The following is a 15,093-nucleotide window of genomic DNA, read 5'->3' as shown; positions in this document are numbered from 1 at the left end:
TTCAAGAGATATATATAATATAATTTATTGTCAAGCAGTCACACTGTACTACAAACACATTGTTACATAATAATCTCACAGGCCTATTGCAGAAACCTTCCTAGCTGTCACTTATTTCTCTTCAGATGTTTCTGTATATTGTTTTGCCCCTGCTTTTTGGTGGGATTATATTTTACTTTTTTCAAATACTCAGCACATTATCAACTGCAAATTAAGAGGTAGAGTCAGCAAAATGACATTGCATGAGCAGCACCTGCAGATATTGTGACGAGCAAAATGAAAGACTGCGCTCACACAGTCACACACAGTATCTGCGCATGTGCAAAGGTTCCCTTCATGCTCTTACAAGGTGGTAGCCACGGGACCAAAACAGTGAAGTTTAGACTCGCGATCCAACGCCCTTGTTGCAGAAATTGGCACACTATGCTGTTTAATTTGTGCATCCACTTCATATTGCTGACTCTACCTTTAAGTTTTAAACCATTTATTATTAAAATGACCTGTAATCATATATAAATAATCAACAGACAATAAATGTACAGTATGTAATAATGGTTTATAAACTATTTAAAAATTCTTATAAGCAGTTTAATGAGAGACTCAAATAAATGTGTTACCAACAAGGAGAATGTGTTTTGAAATGATAAAAATTATACTATACTTCAATACATTGTCAGAATAATATAATGTATGACTGACTTCATTATAATTATTTCAAATACAGTCTTCTCACTCTGCACTGGGACTGTTGGTAATCTTTGGGAGGATAACTTTAGAGTGCACTGTGGTGCCATTCCTCTGTCCATATGGCTTGATCCTAGATCCAGAATCTCTCTCATTGTCCATCTTGAACGTGAGCCGATCTTTAAGCAGTGGGCCTCCAGTAGTATGTTTGGTTCCATCCAAAGAGCTATGACCTTGAGGGAAAACATTTAATCTAAGATGGGCAATAATTGGCCGATATTCAATTCTAAAGTAAATACAATTACAACCCACCTGATTTTATACACCGGTGCAGCACATTGAGATAGTGTTGCTTCATCAGTCGTCTCATGTGCTCGGTGCTGTAAACATTTGCAATACTGTAGAGATATCGTTTCTGTCCAGTTGTGAGGGTTGGATGCTGGAACATGGTAACAATATTTTGTAGAACACTACATTTACATTCAGCAATATATTAATTCTGGTATATGGCAAATAACTTGCTGACATGTTACCTGTAGAAATGGTGCAGTCATCATGGACTTGGGGACGTGTATGGTTTTCACCTGCTGGTGGTCAGGAACCTTGAAATGTGCTGTCCTGTGCATCTCCACCCTGGTGTTTTGTTCCTTATACACATGCTCAGAGTCTGTCATACAGATAGGTGTATTAATGAGGCCTCTATCTGCATTAATCACACACTTTTTGATTGAGTAAAATGTTAATGCATATTAGTTCAACACCAGTAATGTTAAATAGATTGATTCACCAAATTAACATTACACTAACATTTGGATAACCCCCCAAAAATACATTTTCCAAAATACCATTTGGAAAGATATGGACTCCTATACCCGACTGGCTTCTGTGGTGTCTATTGCATGCCACACGCAGGCTATTGCATTTCAGTTCTCTATCAACAGAGCAGCGTTTTACCTTGCATTTCCGACTCACAAAATAGCCTATAGTTTCAAACTAACAACGTAAACATGCAAACATACAATGCACAAGTTAACAACCAGTAGGCTATACATACAGTACATACCTATATATCTATGATGGTACATGTTATTTGACTCCGCAGATCTACAAACATGAAATAATAGAAACTTGATCTGAAATGTTTGCATTGAAAGCAATAAGAGCAAATCTCGAAAAACAAGTCCTCATTAAAAACAGATGTGTCTATAAATATAACGCACTCATTTCATTACCATTCATTACAGAAGCATACAATTAGTTCATTTTGCAAGCCTACCTTGTTGCTAAAACGCGACTACCACCGCGTTTTATCAGGCGATCTCCTTTTCTTATTTCCTCGACAAATGTAACCTGTTTTCTCATGATTTTGTTACTTTGTAACAAATCGATGAGGTCGATTTTAATATTGGTGGTTACAAGTATCAATCTTACATTGCCATGGTCGTGTGAACAGGAGAGGATGTCAGTCCATGGGGCGGATCCAGAGCAGACTACTGACAAGAGGTTATACAGAGCATTCGGAAACTATTCAGACCCCGTGACTTTTTACACATTTTGTTAAGTTACAGCCTTACTAATGGTTTAAATGACACAGCGAAAACAAGTTTTTAGAAATGTTTTGCAAATGTATTAAAAATAAAAAACAGAAATACCTTATTCACATAAGTATTCAGACCCTTTGCTATGAGACTTGAAATTGAGCTCAGGTGCATCCTGTTTCCATTTATCATCCATCAAATCAAATCAAACTTTATTTGTCACATGCGCCGAATACAACAAGAGTAGACCTTACCGTCAAATGCTTACTTACAAGCCCTTAACCAACAGTGCAGTTCAAGAAGAGTTAAGAAAATATTTACCAAATAAATTAAAGTAAAAAATTATAAAAAGTGACACAATAACATAACAATAACGAGGCTATATATAAGGGTACCGTGGGGGTACAGGTTAGAGGTAATTTGTACATGTAGGTAGAGGTGAAGTGACTATGCATAGATAATAAACAGTGAGTAGCAGCAGTGTACAAAACAAATGGGGGTTGGGGGGGGTTAATGTAATAGTCTGGTGGCCATTTGATTAATTGTTCAGCAGTCTTATGGCTTGGGGGTAGAAGCTGTTAAGGAGCCTTTTGGTCCTAGACTTGGCGCTCCGGTACCGCTTGCCGTGCGGTAGCAGAGAAACCCGTCTATGACTTGGGTGACTGGCGTCTCTGACAATTTTATGGGCACCGCCTATTATATAGGTCCTGGATTGCAGGAAGCTTGGCCCTAGTGATGTACTGGGCTGTACGCACTACCCTCTGTAGCGCCTTATGGTCAGATGCCGAGCAGTTGCCATACCAGGCGGTGATGCAACTGGTCAGGATGCTCTCGATGGTGCAGCTGTAGAACTTTTTAAGGATCTGGGGACCCATGCCAAATCTTTTCAGTCTCCTGAGGGGGAAAAAGTTTTGTCGTGCCCTCTTCACGACTGTCTTGGTGTGTTTGGACCATGATAGATCGTTGGTAATGTGGACACCAAGGAACTTGAAACTCTCAACCCGCTCCACTACAGCCCCGTTGATGTTAATGGGAGACTGTTAGTCCACGATCAGTTCCTTTGTCTTGCTCGCATTGAAGGAGAGGTTGTTGTCCTAGCACCACACTGCCATTTCTCTGACCTCCCTATAGGCTGTCTCATCATTGTTGGTGATCAGGCCTACCACTGTTGTGTCATCAGCAAACTTAATGATGGTGTTGGAGTCGTGTTTGGCCATGCAGTCGTGGGTGAACAGGGAGTACAGGAGGGGACTAAGTACACACCCCTGAGTGGCCCCAGTGTTGAGGATCAGCGTGGCAGACGTTTTGTTCCCTACCCTTACCACCTAGGGGCGGCTCGTCAGGAAGTCCAGGATCCAGTTGCAGAGGGAGATGTTTCTTCAACTTGATTGGAGTCCACCTGTGGTAAATTCAATTGATTGGGCATTATTTGGAAAGGCACACACCTGTCTATATAAGGTCCCACAGTTGAAAGTGCACGTTGGAGAAAAAAAACAAGCCATGAGGTCGAAGGAGATGTCCGTAGAGCTCCAAGACAAGATTGTGTCGAGGCACAGATCTGGGGAAGGGTACAAAAACAATTCTGCAGCATTGAAGGTCCCCAAGAACACAGTGGCCTCCATCATTCTTAAATGGAAGAAGTTTGGAACCACCAAGACTTTTCCTAGAGTTGGCCGTCCGGGCCAAACTGAGCAATCGGGGGAAGGGCCTTGGTCAGGGAGGTGACCAAGAACCCGATAGTCACTCTGACAGAGCTTCAGAGTTCCTCTGTGGAGATGGGAGAACCATCCAGAAGGACAACCATCTCTGCAGCACTCCACCAGGCCTTTATGGTAGAGGCCTTTATCAATCAGGCCTTTATGGTAGAGTGGCCAGACGGAAGCCACTCCACAGTAAAAGGCACATAACAGCTGGTCTGGAGGAAACCTGGCACAATCATGTCCATCCTGAAGCATGGTGGTGGCAGCATCATGCTGTGGAGATGTTTTTCAGAGGCAGGGACTGGGAGGCTAGTCAGGATCGAGGGAAAGATGAATGAAGCAAAGTACAGAGAGATCCTTGATGAAAACCTGCTCCAGAGAGCTCAGTACCTCAGACTGGGGTGAAGGTTCACCTTCCAACAGGACAACAACCATAAGCACACAGCCAAGACCAAGCAGGAGTGGCTTCGGGAAACATTTCTGAATGTCCTTGAATGGCCCAGCCAGAGCCCGGACTTGAACCCGATCAAACATCTCTGAAAAGACCTGAAAATAGCTGTGCAGCGACGCTCCCCATCCAACATGACAAAGCGTGAGAGGATCTGGGAGATACTCCCCAAATACAGGTGTGCCAAGCTTGTAGCGGTCACACCCAAGAAGACTAGAGGCTGTAATCGCTGCCAAAGGGACTTTAGAAAGTACTGAGTAAAGGGTCTGAATACTTATGTAAATGTGATATTTCCATTTTTTATTTGTAATACATTTTCAAATTCTAAAAAACAGTTTTTGCTTTTTCATTATGGTTTATTGTGTGTAGATTGATGAGGGGAAAAAACGATTTTATCAATTTCATAATAAGGCTGTAATGTAACAAAATGTAGAAAAAGTCAAGGGGTCTGAATATTTTCAGAATGCACTGCATTGATAAAGTATTTAGACCCCTTGACTTTTTCCACATTTTGTTACATTACAGCCTTATTATAAAATTGACAATAGTTTGTTTTCCCTCATCAATCTACACACAATACCACAGATTTTTTTGCAATAAAAAAAAAAAAGAACACTGAAATATCACATTTACATAAGTGCCAGGTTTCCTCCAGATGTGACGCTTGGCATTCAGGCCAAAATGTTCAATCTTGATTTCATCAGACCAGAGAATCTTGTTTCTTATGGTCCGAGAGTCCTTTAGGTGCCTTTTGGCAATCTTCAAGCGGCTGACATCAGTGGTGGAAAAAGTACCCAATTGTCATACTTGAGTAAAAGTATAGATACCTTAGTAGAAAATGACTCAAGTAAAAGAGAAAGTCACCTAGTAAAATACTACTTGAGTAAAGTCTAAAGGTATTTGGTTTGAAATATACTTATGTATCAAAAGTACATTTAATTGCTAAAATATACTTAAGTATCAAAAGTAAAAGTATAAATAATTTCAAATTCCTTATATTAAGCAAAGCAGACGGCACCATTTTCTTGTTTTTAAAATGTACAGTTAGCCAGGGGAACACTCCAACACTCAGACATTACTTACAAAAGATGCATTTGTGTTTAGTGAGTCCACCAGAACATAGGCTGTAGGGATGACCACGTTCTCTTGATAAGTGCACGAATTTCACAATTTTCAGGGAAAATGTATGGAGTAAAAAGTACAATATTTTCTTTAGGAATGCAGTGAAGTAAAAGTTGAGAAAAATATAAATAGTAAAGTGCAAATACCCCAAAAATGAATTTTTACTTAAGTACTTTACACCATTGGCTGTCATGTGCATTTTACTGAAGAGTGGCTTCCATCTGGCCACTCGACCATAAAAGGCCTGATTGTTAGAGTGCTGCAGAGCTGGTTGTTCTTCTGAAAGGTTTTCACATCTCCACAGAGGAACTCCAGAGCTCTGTCAGAGTGACCATCGGGTTCTTGGTCACCTCCCTGACCAAGGCCCTTCTCCCCTGATTGCTCAGTTTGGCCGGGCGGCCAGCTCTAGGAAGTCTTGGTGGTTACAAACTTCTTCCATTTAAGAATGATGGGGGCCACGGTTCTTGGGGACTTTCAATGCTGCAGAAATGTTTTGGTACCCTTCCCCAGATCTGTGCCACGACACAATCCTGTCTCGGAGCTCTACGGACAATTCCTTCGACCTCATGGGTTGGTTTTTGCTCTGACGTGCACTATCACGTGTGGGACATTATATAGACAGGTGTGTTTGGCTTTCCAAATCATGTTCAATCAATTTATCACAGTGGACGCAAATCAAGTTGTAGAAATATCTCAAAGACGACCAATGGAAACAGGATGCACCTGATCTACATTGAGTCTCATAGCAAAGGGTCTGAATACTTATGTAAATAAGGTATTTGTTTATTTTGTATAAATTTGCAAAGATTTCTAAAAACCTGTTTTCGCTTTGTCATTATGGGCAGATTGTGTAGATTGAGGGGAAAAAAAGATTTAATACATTTTAGAATAAGGCTATAACGTACCAAATGTGGAAAAAGTCAAGGGGTCTGAATACTTTCCGAATGCACCTTAAGAAATGGGTAAATTTACTTCTCTTCCCATCCGATTAGACCAACACTAGATAAATAAAACAGAAATACAAAAAGTATGACAGTTAACACATTTTATTGAGCTCATGTCAAATACACATGGCATAAACATAAAGTGGTAAACACAACAAACAAGGGGGATAGGGTGAGAACAGGATTACCCGGGAAAAACATGATTGAAATGATCAGAGTGTATTGCTTCATGATGTTTTAAATGCACAAAGTCTCTTATGCAAATACAGTGAACACCGGTCTGAGGTGAAATCTAAAGAGTACAAAGAAGTTGTGTCAAAGCCTACACAATACCATCAATTGTAAACCATATGTCACATCGAAATATATGAATAATACCTGCATTTGTATGCAATCCCAGCATAGCTAATTTGTTGGCAAATCAACCTGCAAACATGACTGCATGTGTCATTAGTGGTTTGTCATATGATAGTCTTAAAGTATCGGTCATGACTGACATTGTTGTTGATGATTTGGTGTCGGCTTTAGGGTGGCTCTAATGAACACGATCAAAGCAAAGTTGGATTATTAAGCCTGTGGCAAAGCACCCCACCACAATTCAAACATTGATTGTTATGCATAATATTAGATCAACATGCATCAGAAAGCTGTCCATTTTTTTTCTCTTTCAGAATAACACTTGATACCAGATTACTTTCAATTTTTCCATTCCTTTTCACATGTCAACAATCCAACAGCAAAATCCCATGTAACATACAAAACAAACCTAGATACCTTATGCATATGCTACACATTTCTAACTAATGGTGTAATCGCATGCCTCCCAGTAATTTACCACCTGGTTTCACCAAGAGTAAATAGATGGTGGTTAATATCATGAGACTTCTGTCATTCCTTAAAGAAAGTAAAACACGTTGTCCACCATAGGCTGTGCCAATAACAGAACATTAGATGGCCTTAGTTTGAGACTTTTGTACTCATAATCTGAATTCACAAGTCAGAATATAAATCTAGGGGTAGATGTGAATTCTACAAGATCTGATAAAAAAATAACGGTACACATGCACCAAGAAGCCAAACGTGCCACCCATCACCCAGAAACAACCTCGGAGGGACAAGTCATGTCAATCACATTTACAGCTCCCATGTAACACTAGACTTAGAACAAATCAAACAACTATAAAACCTAAAAAAAATATCATTTTAAGTTGAGGTAAATTCAGATGCCAGAAAACCGGTATATCCACTGAATAATCACAGCTTCATTCTTAACCACATAGAACTTTTTGGTTGTTTTGGAAAAAGTCTCATTAAAGCAGAGTGACATGATTGGTAACATACATTGTGATTATCTGGGTAGAGGACCCAGTCAACAAGCACACTGATCAAACCCTCCAGGGAGAGGACAACCGCCAAGAGGGAGTAGAACTAACATTAGGCAGCAGTGATCAAATGACAGGTGTTGAATGACGAAAACATGCTTGACAAGGTTTTGCAGGCAGGCCCGCATTCTGTAGAGGTGACTGAAGATGGGACACTTGGTGAGAACCTAATAATGAGAAGAACTGGCTTTCATTTGTTTTAAATTCTTCAAGCACAATAAACAAATTGCATAAGAAACCTGGTATAAAGTAGAAACTGTTCAGCAGCAGATTAAAAAAAAGCTAGTTAATTTACAGTAGTGACATATCTTACATCATATTTTTCCAAATAAATAAAACGAAATATACAATTCCAGGTAGGAAATGGAGGGAAATATTTGCTGGTAGGTTTCTCACGTTCATTCTTCGTTTGAAAAAAAAAAAGTGGCTGGCCGACCAAATCCCTTGATTGGCAAAAGAAGGGGTGCAAAAGCCTAGTCTGAACTGACTATTTTCCTTCTGAAGCAATTTCCTTTAGCTAGATGGAAGAGGGGAAAAACATTCAATGTTTTCTACCACAGTCAAGTATGAAACAGAAGAGTCAAAACTGAACACTACAAAATAATGATTGCATTCCTTTAAATAACAACAAGAATGAGTAGGTAGGTGAATGTTGCTTACTCACCCTGGAACTTTGCCACTGAGTCTGGGTTCTAGTCAAATGCCATCTCCTGGCTTTTCCGTACACAGCGAGCCACCTTCCTCTTGAATTCACCATTAGGATCCTCCCTCCACTCTTTCTGTGGGACAGGCACAAACTCAATAGCACAGTTGTCATTGTCACTTTGACACAGGTTCTGGACGTACTTGGGTATTGTAACACAGTGTTAAATAAATGTATTATTACAACTCACCGCGGCATCCACATTAGCAGGCGAATCACTGTTAGGGTCGGCCAGCATGGAGATGACACTAATCATAATAGTCTCTACAGTGTGGATTGGAAGCCAACGTTCCTCTGGTTTCTCATAGCCAAACTTGTCCTCTCCTGGCTCATGCAGTATTGAGATACATACATCACCATTCTTTGCCACTAAGAGAGATGAAGTCATTATATACACTAGTAAACAGCAAACATGGTAGGGGACACAAATCCTACTCCAATGATTTTAAAAGGTTACAGCTCTAGGTTTAGTAGGGCTCATAATGTGTGACCAGTGTGTTTACCATTAGGATGCCAGATTTCAGTGATGAACTTCATCTTGGGAGGCCGTAGTGGATAATCATAGGGAAAGGTCAGGTATGCCTTGAAAAACCCTCCTTCACTGTAAGGGAGAGAACAGAGAAAGCAACGCATTTCACATTGAGGTCATTTAGCAGATGCTCTTATCCACAGCGACTTACAATTAGCGCATTCATCTCAAGATAGCTGGGTGAGACAACCACATATCACAGTCAGTAAAGTAGTTATCAGCAAAGTCAGTGCTAGTAGGACTATATACACACACTGTACAAAACATTAGGAACACCTTCCTAATATTGAGTTGCACCCCCTTTTTCCCTGAGAACAGTCTCAATTCATCGGGGCATGGACTACAAGGTGTCAAAAGCGTTCTACAGGGATGCTGGTCCAATGCTTCCCACAGTTGTGTCAAGTTGGCTGGATGTCCTTTGGGTGGTGGACTATTCTTGATACACACGGGAAACTGTTGAGCGTGAAAATCCCCAGCTGCGTTGCAGTTCTTGACACTCAAGTCCCTAGCATCTACTACCATGCCCCGTTCAAAGGCACTGTCATCTTTTGTCTTGCACATTCATCCTCTGAATGGCACACATACACAATCCATGTCTCAATTGTCCCAAGGATTAAAAATCCTTCTTTAACCTGTCTCCTCCCCTTTATCTACACTGATTGAAGTGATTTTAACAGGTGACATCAATAAGGAATCATAGCTTTAACCTGGATTCACCTGGTCAGTCTGTGTCATGGAAAGGGGGCTGTGGGATTCATTTAAGAGGTAGGGTTTCAGACGTTTTCGGAAGGTGGGCAGGGACTCTGCGGTCCTAGCCTCAGAGGGAAGCTGGTTCCAACATTGGGGTGCCAGGACAGAGAAGAGCTTTGACTGGGTTGAGCAGGAGCTGACCCTCCGTAGGGGTGGGACACCAAGAGACCAGAGGTGGCAGAGTGCTCGGGTTGGGGTGTAGGGTTTGAGCATAGCCTGGAGGTAGAAAGGAGCAGTTCCTCTTGCTGCTCGGTAGGTAAGCACCATGGTCCTGGAGTGGATGCAAGCTTCGACTGGAAGCCAGAGTGTGCGGAGGAGCACGGTGACATGGGAAAGTTGAGCACCAGGTAGGCTGCAGCGTTCTGGATAAGTTGCAGGGGTTTCATGGCACAAGCAGGAAGCCCAGCCAAGAGATACTGTAGCTGCATTAGTCTAGACAGGAGATGACAAGAGCCTGGAATAGGACCGTTGCCGCTTTCTGTGTGAGGAAGGGTCGTACTCCACAGCTGTTGTAGAGCATGAACTTGCAGGAGCGAGTTCAGAGAATGACAGGGTGTTGTTCAGGGTCACGGGAAGGATCTTTGCCCTCTGGGAGGGGGACAATGTGGAGTACTCAACCGTGATGGAAAGGTCGTGAAGCGGGAACGCTTTCCCCGGGAAGAAGAGCAGCTCCGTCAAGGTCAAAGCAGTCATCATCCCCATTTACCCAACAGAGTACATTCAAAGTATGTACTCCTCTTCTTTAGAGAATATCAACCTATGTTCAGACACATTCTCGAATAAATGTCCTAACTTACAAGAGGGTGTCTTGTGGCCCTATGATGACCACCTCCCATTTGTATATATCCTCATCATCTATTAGGCCAGCTGAAAAGCCCTCCACTGGGTTCTTGTTGAGCTCTGAAATAGAAAGACACAAGGTAACAAAATGCAACAACGAACAAAAAGAGACAAAAGGAACAGTGAAAAGTTGTGTAGACAGAGGTAGAGAAAGAGAGTACCTATTGTCAGCCAACATGTACCCCCCCGGTGCACAAAATTGAACTTCCATTGTCAGACACATGAACATTCTTTCAGCCAACTGCCAAGATAAACATATAGCTATTTACTAAGATACAGAAGAAGATGGAGTTAGTTAATACTTTGCCTTCAGAAAGTATTCAAACCTCAAACTTTTTCCACATTTTGTTGTGTTACAGACAGAATTTAAAATGTATTAAACTGAGATTCTGTGTCATTGGCCTACACACAAAACCCATAATGTCAAAGCAGAATTATGTGCAGACATTTTTTCAAATTAATAAAAAATGAAAATCTGAAATGTCTTGAGTCAATCAGTATTCAACCTATTTGTTATGGCAAGCCTAAATAAGTTCAGGAGTAAAAATTTGCTCAACAAGTAACGTAAGTTGTATGGACTCACTGTGTGCAATACTAGTGTTTAACATGATTTTTGAATGTCTACCTCATCTTTGTACCCCACACATACAGATAATTGTAAGGTCCCTCAGTCGAGCAGTGAATTTCAAACAACTAAAGACAAGGGAGGTTTTCCAATGCCTTGCAAAGAAGGCATCTATCTGTAGATGGGTAAAAAAAAAGAAGCAGACATTGAATATCCCTTTGAGCATGGTGAAGTTATTAATTACACTTGGATGGTGTATAAATACACCCAGTCACTACAAAGATACAGGTATCCTTCCTAACTAATTTGCCAGAGAGGAAGAAACCCACTCAGGGATTTCAGGCCAATGTTGACTTTAAAACAGAGTTTAATAGCCGTGACGGGAGAAAACTGAGGATGGATCAACAACATTGTAGTTACTCCACAATTCTAACTTTAATGAGTGAAAAGGAGGAAGCCTGTACAGAATAAAAATATTCCAAAACATGCATCCTGTTTTCTATAAGACACTAAAGTAAAACTGCAAAAAAAAAAAAAAAAATAGGCATAGAAATGAACTTTATGTCTTGAATACAAAGAGTTGTGTTTGGGGCAAATCCAACACAACACATCACTGAGTACCCTCTTCATATTTTCAAGCATGGTGGTGGCTGCATCATGTTATGGGTATGCCTGTCATCAGCAAGGAATAGGGAGTTTTTCTTTTACAATTGAATTATTATTATTTTTAAGTAGAGCTAAGCACAGGCAAAATCCTAGAGGAAAACCTGGTTGTCAGCTTTTTAACAGACACTGGGAGACAAATTCGCCATTCAGCAGGATAATAACCTAAAACACAGGCCAAATGAAAACCTGTCTCTTATACACATCTAGATGTGTATAAGAGACAGCTATAAGACACTAAAGTAAAACTGCAAAAAAAAAAAAAAAAATAGGCATAGAAATGAACTTGATGTCTGTCTCTTATACACATCTAGATGTGTATAAGAGACAGCCCAGAGAGATTCTCAGCTGTAATTGCTGCCAAAGGTTATTCTAACATGTATTGACTCAGGGGTGTGAATACTTACGTAAATTAGATATTTATATATTTAATTTTTAATACATTTGCAGAAATGTCTAAAAACATGTTTTCATTTTGTCATAATGGGGGTATTGTGTGTAGATGGGTGAAAGGAAAAAACAATTGAATCCATTTTGAATTCAGGCTGTAACAACAAAATGTGGAAAAAGTCAAGGGTTATGAATACTTTCTGAATGCTCTCTATAGCAGAATTAAAACCTGTATTGTTAAAGCCCCCCCACCCCACCCCAATTTCGTGGTATCCAATTGGTAGTAGTTACAGTCTTGTCTCATCGCTGCAACTCCCGTACGGACTCGGGAGAGGCGAAGGTCGAGAGCCATGCGTCCAACCCGGAAGCCAGCCGCATCAATGTGTCGGAGGAAACACTGTACACCTGGCGACCTGGTCAGCGTGCACTGCGCCCGGCCCGCCACAGGAGTCGCTAGTGCGTGATGAGACAAGGATATCCCTGCCGGCCAAACCCTCACCTAACCCGGACGACGCTGGGCCAATTGTGCGCCGCACCATGGGCCTCCCGGTCGCGGCCGGCTGCGACAGAGCCTGGACTCAAACCCAGAATCTCTGGTGGCACAGCTAGCACTGCAGTGCCTTAGACCACTGCGCTTGTTAAAGCCATTTTAATTAAATTACTTTTTGACAGCATCCCTTTTGATTTAAACAAAACTTTCCATAGATGTTTGCCTATGGAAGAAGTGGTCAAAATGACTTTTTGTACCTGAACGCAAAAACATTCAAAAGATAAAGGTGCTCAAAGTTGATCCATTTTGCATACCCAACCATACCATAAGACATCCATGTTTTCATCACTGGAAAAGATAAATGGTTGAGTTTTATATAATTTAAAAAGCTTACAAACAGTGCTGTCAAACTAAAAAACTAAAAATTATCATTTTTAAACCTTTAATGTCAATGATCTTAAAACACCTAAACTCTGATTATTTTTTATATTCGCATGTTGTAGCTTAGACCCCATTTCAGATCATCTAAGGTGTTTGTGTTGTGCCCACTATCAGTTGAGAAACAAAATGCTCTTGAATACAGGGTGGGTGTCATTTCACCAATAGCATTCATAAAATGGACCTATTCCTTCAGACCACTGCAATTTAGCTGGTACACCATTGAACTTTAATAAAATGTTTTACTTTAATTACTACCCCAAAGATGACCGCCTCTCCACCCACTGTCGAATGTCAACTTAAATTGTCATTTCTATTATCTATATTTCTATGATTTCAAAAGGTTTCCTATGGAAGATTGACAGTATAATTTAAAACAACCGTTCCCATTCAAGTCAACATTCGCTGATGTGTGGAGCTCCAATGATCTTGGTGGTACAATTTGAAAGTCGACATTTAATTTTTATTCCAATTTTAGTACATTTATCAGCCAAAACCTGACATTCACCATGTATTAAAGAGCATGTTGTGTCTCAACCGATGGTGGTCACAACAGAAAAAAACAGATATTATGTCAAATAGGGTCTAAACGACAACATATGAACATTTGGAAAAAAATCGAAGTTTACGCGTTTGGATAATTGACTTTAAGGTTAAAAAAATATATAATTTTTTTTTATACCAAAAAATCGGTAAATATAAAACTGTTTGACAACTTTGTTTGTAAGCTTTTAAATGAAAGCAATCTCAACCTTTTATACTTTGCAGTGATTATGGGGGGGTACGCAAAATGGGTCAACTTTGGTTACCTTAACCTCTTGAACGTTTTGGCATTCAGGTCCAAATAGTACCTTTCTGAGCACTTATACAATGAGCAAATATGTATGGTAGGTTTCGTTCAAATCAAAAGGGGTGTTGTCAAAAAGTGATTGAATTCAAATAGATTTACCCGTATATGCTAGCTGTCAACAGCTAATGGAGTTAGCTACAGTGAATGTATGCCATTGCCAGAACGAGTGAACAGGCTAACAATGATGTGATGTTCCCACCATTGTCAGATGGGCCTGGGGACGATTATTCCTTTGTTCCTTGGCTAGCTTGTCAGTTAGCTAATAGCAAGCCAGATCATGTTAATAGCCCACTAGGGTTGTGTTTCACTGCAGACAGAGGTTGGTGTAAGATTAGGTTAGGGCTAAATTAGATAGTTATTTCCTCTATAGCTCGAATCAGTAACAAAATATTGACTTCCTAGCTAGCCAACTAACGTAACGCTGGTGACGTTCTCATTGACAGTCAATATGTTAAACTGGCTAACTTGCAAGTTTAGACTACGTCAATGCATAGATGGGGTTAGTTGTGCAGTTGAATTCCGTCATCTTAATATGATAATTTAGTGGAATACATATAACTAAACTGTGTTTACAGCCAAGATCATTGCACTAATGTAAACAAACAACCGTGGCTGCCCTCGTTGAACCCGGCGGCTGGTTAGCTAGGCTAGATAGCTACGTAGCTTGGGTGTCTCTTTCTGTCTTTAAACGTTTGTCTTACCTGCCAATTGCTTTCGAAGAAGTAATGCTGATTGTTCAGTCATTGTATGTGAGCTTAAACCAAAAAAATAATGTGTTGCCAAACACTGAGAGAAATAATAAAATAAAATTGGCAACTAGATAGGCTACCTCCGTGTTATGACAGGATAGTGGTAAGATGTGTTCCAACAGCGCTTGGGCAGAAACTATAGCTGGCTAGACTTTTCTCCTGATCATGAAACGTTGAGTGGGTATTAAAAATTATTTAAAACGAATTATTTTACAATTTAAATCATTTACACCAAGGAGAAGAAAAAATAGATATAATATGTATGCCACATGTATCAAGGATAGGATGTTGTTTTTATAAAAGCAAAA

General features: G+C 40.3%; 2 protein-coding genes across 5 annotated transcripts; both read right to left on the bottom strand.

The window, feature by feature from the left end:
- Window positions 1-16: 16 nt before the first annotated feature.
- Window positions 17-2,374, bottom strand: LOC111957910 (protein FAM216A). Its single transcript, XM_023979004.2, has 5 exons — window positions 1,961-2,374; window positions 1,748-1,788; window positions 1,218-1,351; window positions 997-1,123; window positions 17-917 (listed from the first exon to the last, which is right to left on the bottom strand). Exons 1-5 carry the CDS (start codon window positions 2,044-2,046, stop codon window positions 730-732), a joined length of 576 nt encoding a protein of 191 aa, XP_023834772.1. The 5' UTR covers window positions 2,047-2,374; the 3' UTR covers window positions 17-729.
- Window positions 2,375-6,522: 4,148 nt separating this feature from the next.
- On the bottom strand, window positions 6,523-14,929 carry LOC111957699 (ubiquitin-conjugating enzyme E2 G1). Of its 4 annotated transcripts, none has more exons than XM_070436862.1 (6): window positions 14,738-14,929; window positions 10,598-10,700; window positions 9,025-9,122; window positions 8,712-8,890; window positions 8,483-8,593; window positions 6,523-7,985 (listed from the first exon to the last, which is right to left on the bottom strand). In XM_070436862.1, the coding sequence occupies exons 1-6, from the start codon at window positions 14,778-14,780 to the stop codon at window positions 7,806-7,808; spliced, it is 714 nt and encodes a 237-aa protein (XP_070292963.1). In that variant the 5' UTR covers window positions 14,781-14,929; the 3' UTR covers window positions 6,523-7,805. The 4 variants fall into 4 exon arrangements, with proteins under 4 accessions (XP_070292963.1, XP_023834410.1, XP_070292964.1 ...); XM_023978642.2 differs by having other exon boundaries at window positions 6,523-8,335; window positions 14,738-14,926; XM_070436863.1 differs by having other exon boundaries at window positions 8,483-8,597; window positions 14,738-14,923.
- Window positions 14,930-15,093: the final 164 nt, after the last annotated feature.

This window comes from Salvelinus sp. IW2-2015, linkage group LG33 (assembly GCF_002910315.2).
Source record: "Salvelinus sp. IW2-2015 linkage group LG33, ASM291031v2, whole genome shotgun sequence".
Taxonomy (NCBI): Eukaryota; Metazoa; Chordata; class Actinopteri; order Salmoniformes; family Salmonidae; genus Salvelinus; species Salvelinus sp. IW2-2015.
The sequence above is the reverse complement of the archived record's forward strand: the minus strand, read 5'-3'. Positions and strand labels throughout refer to the sequence as shown.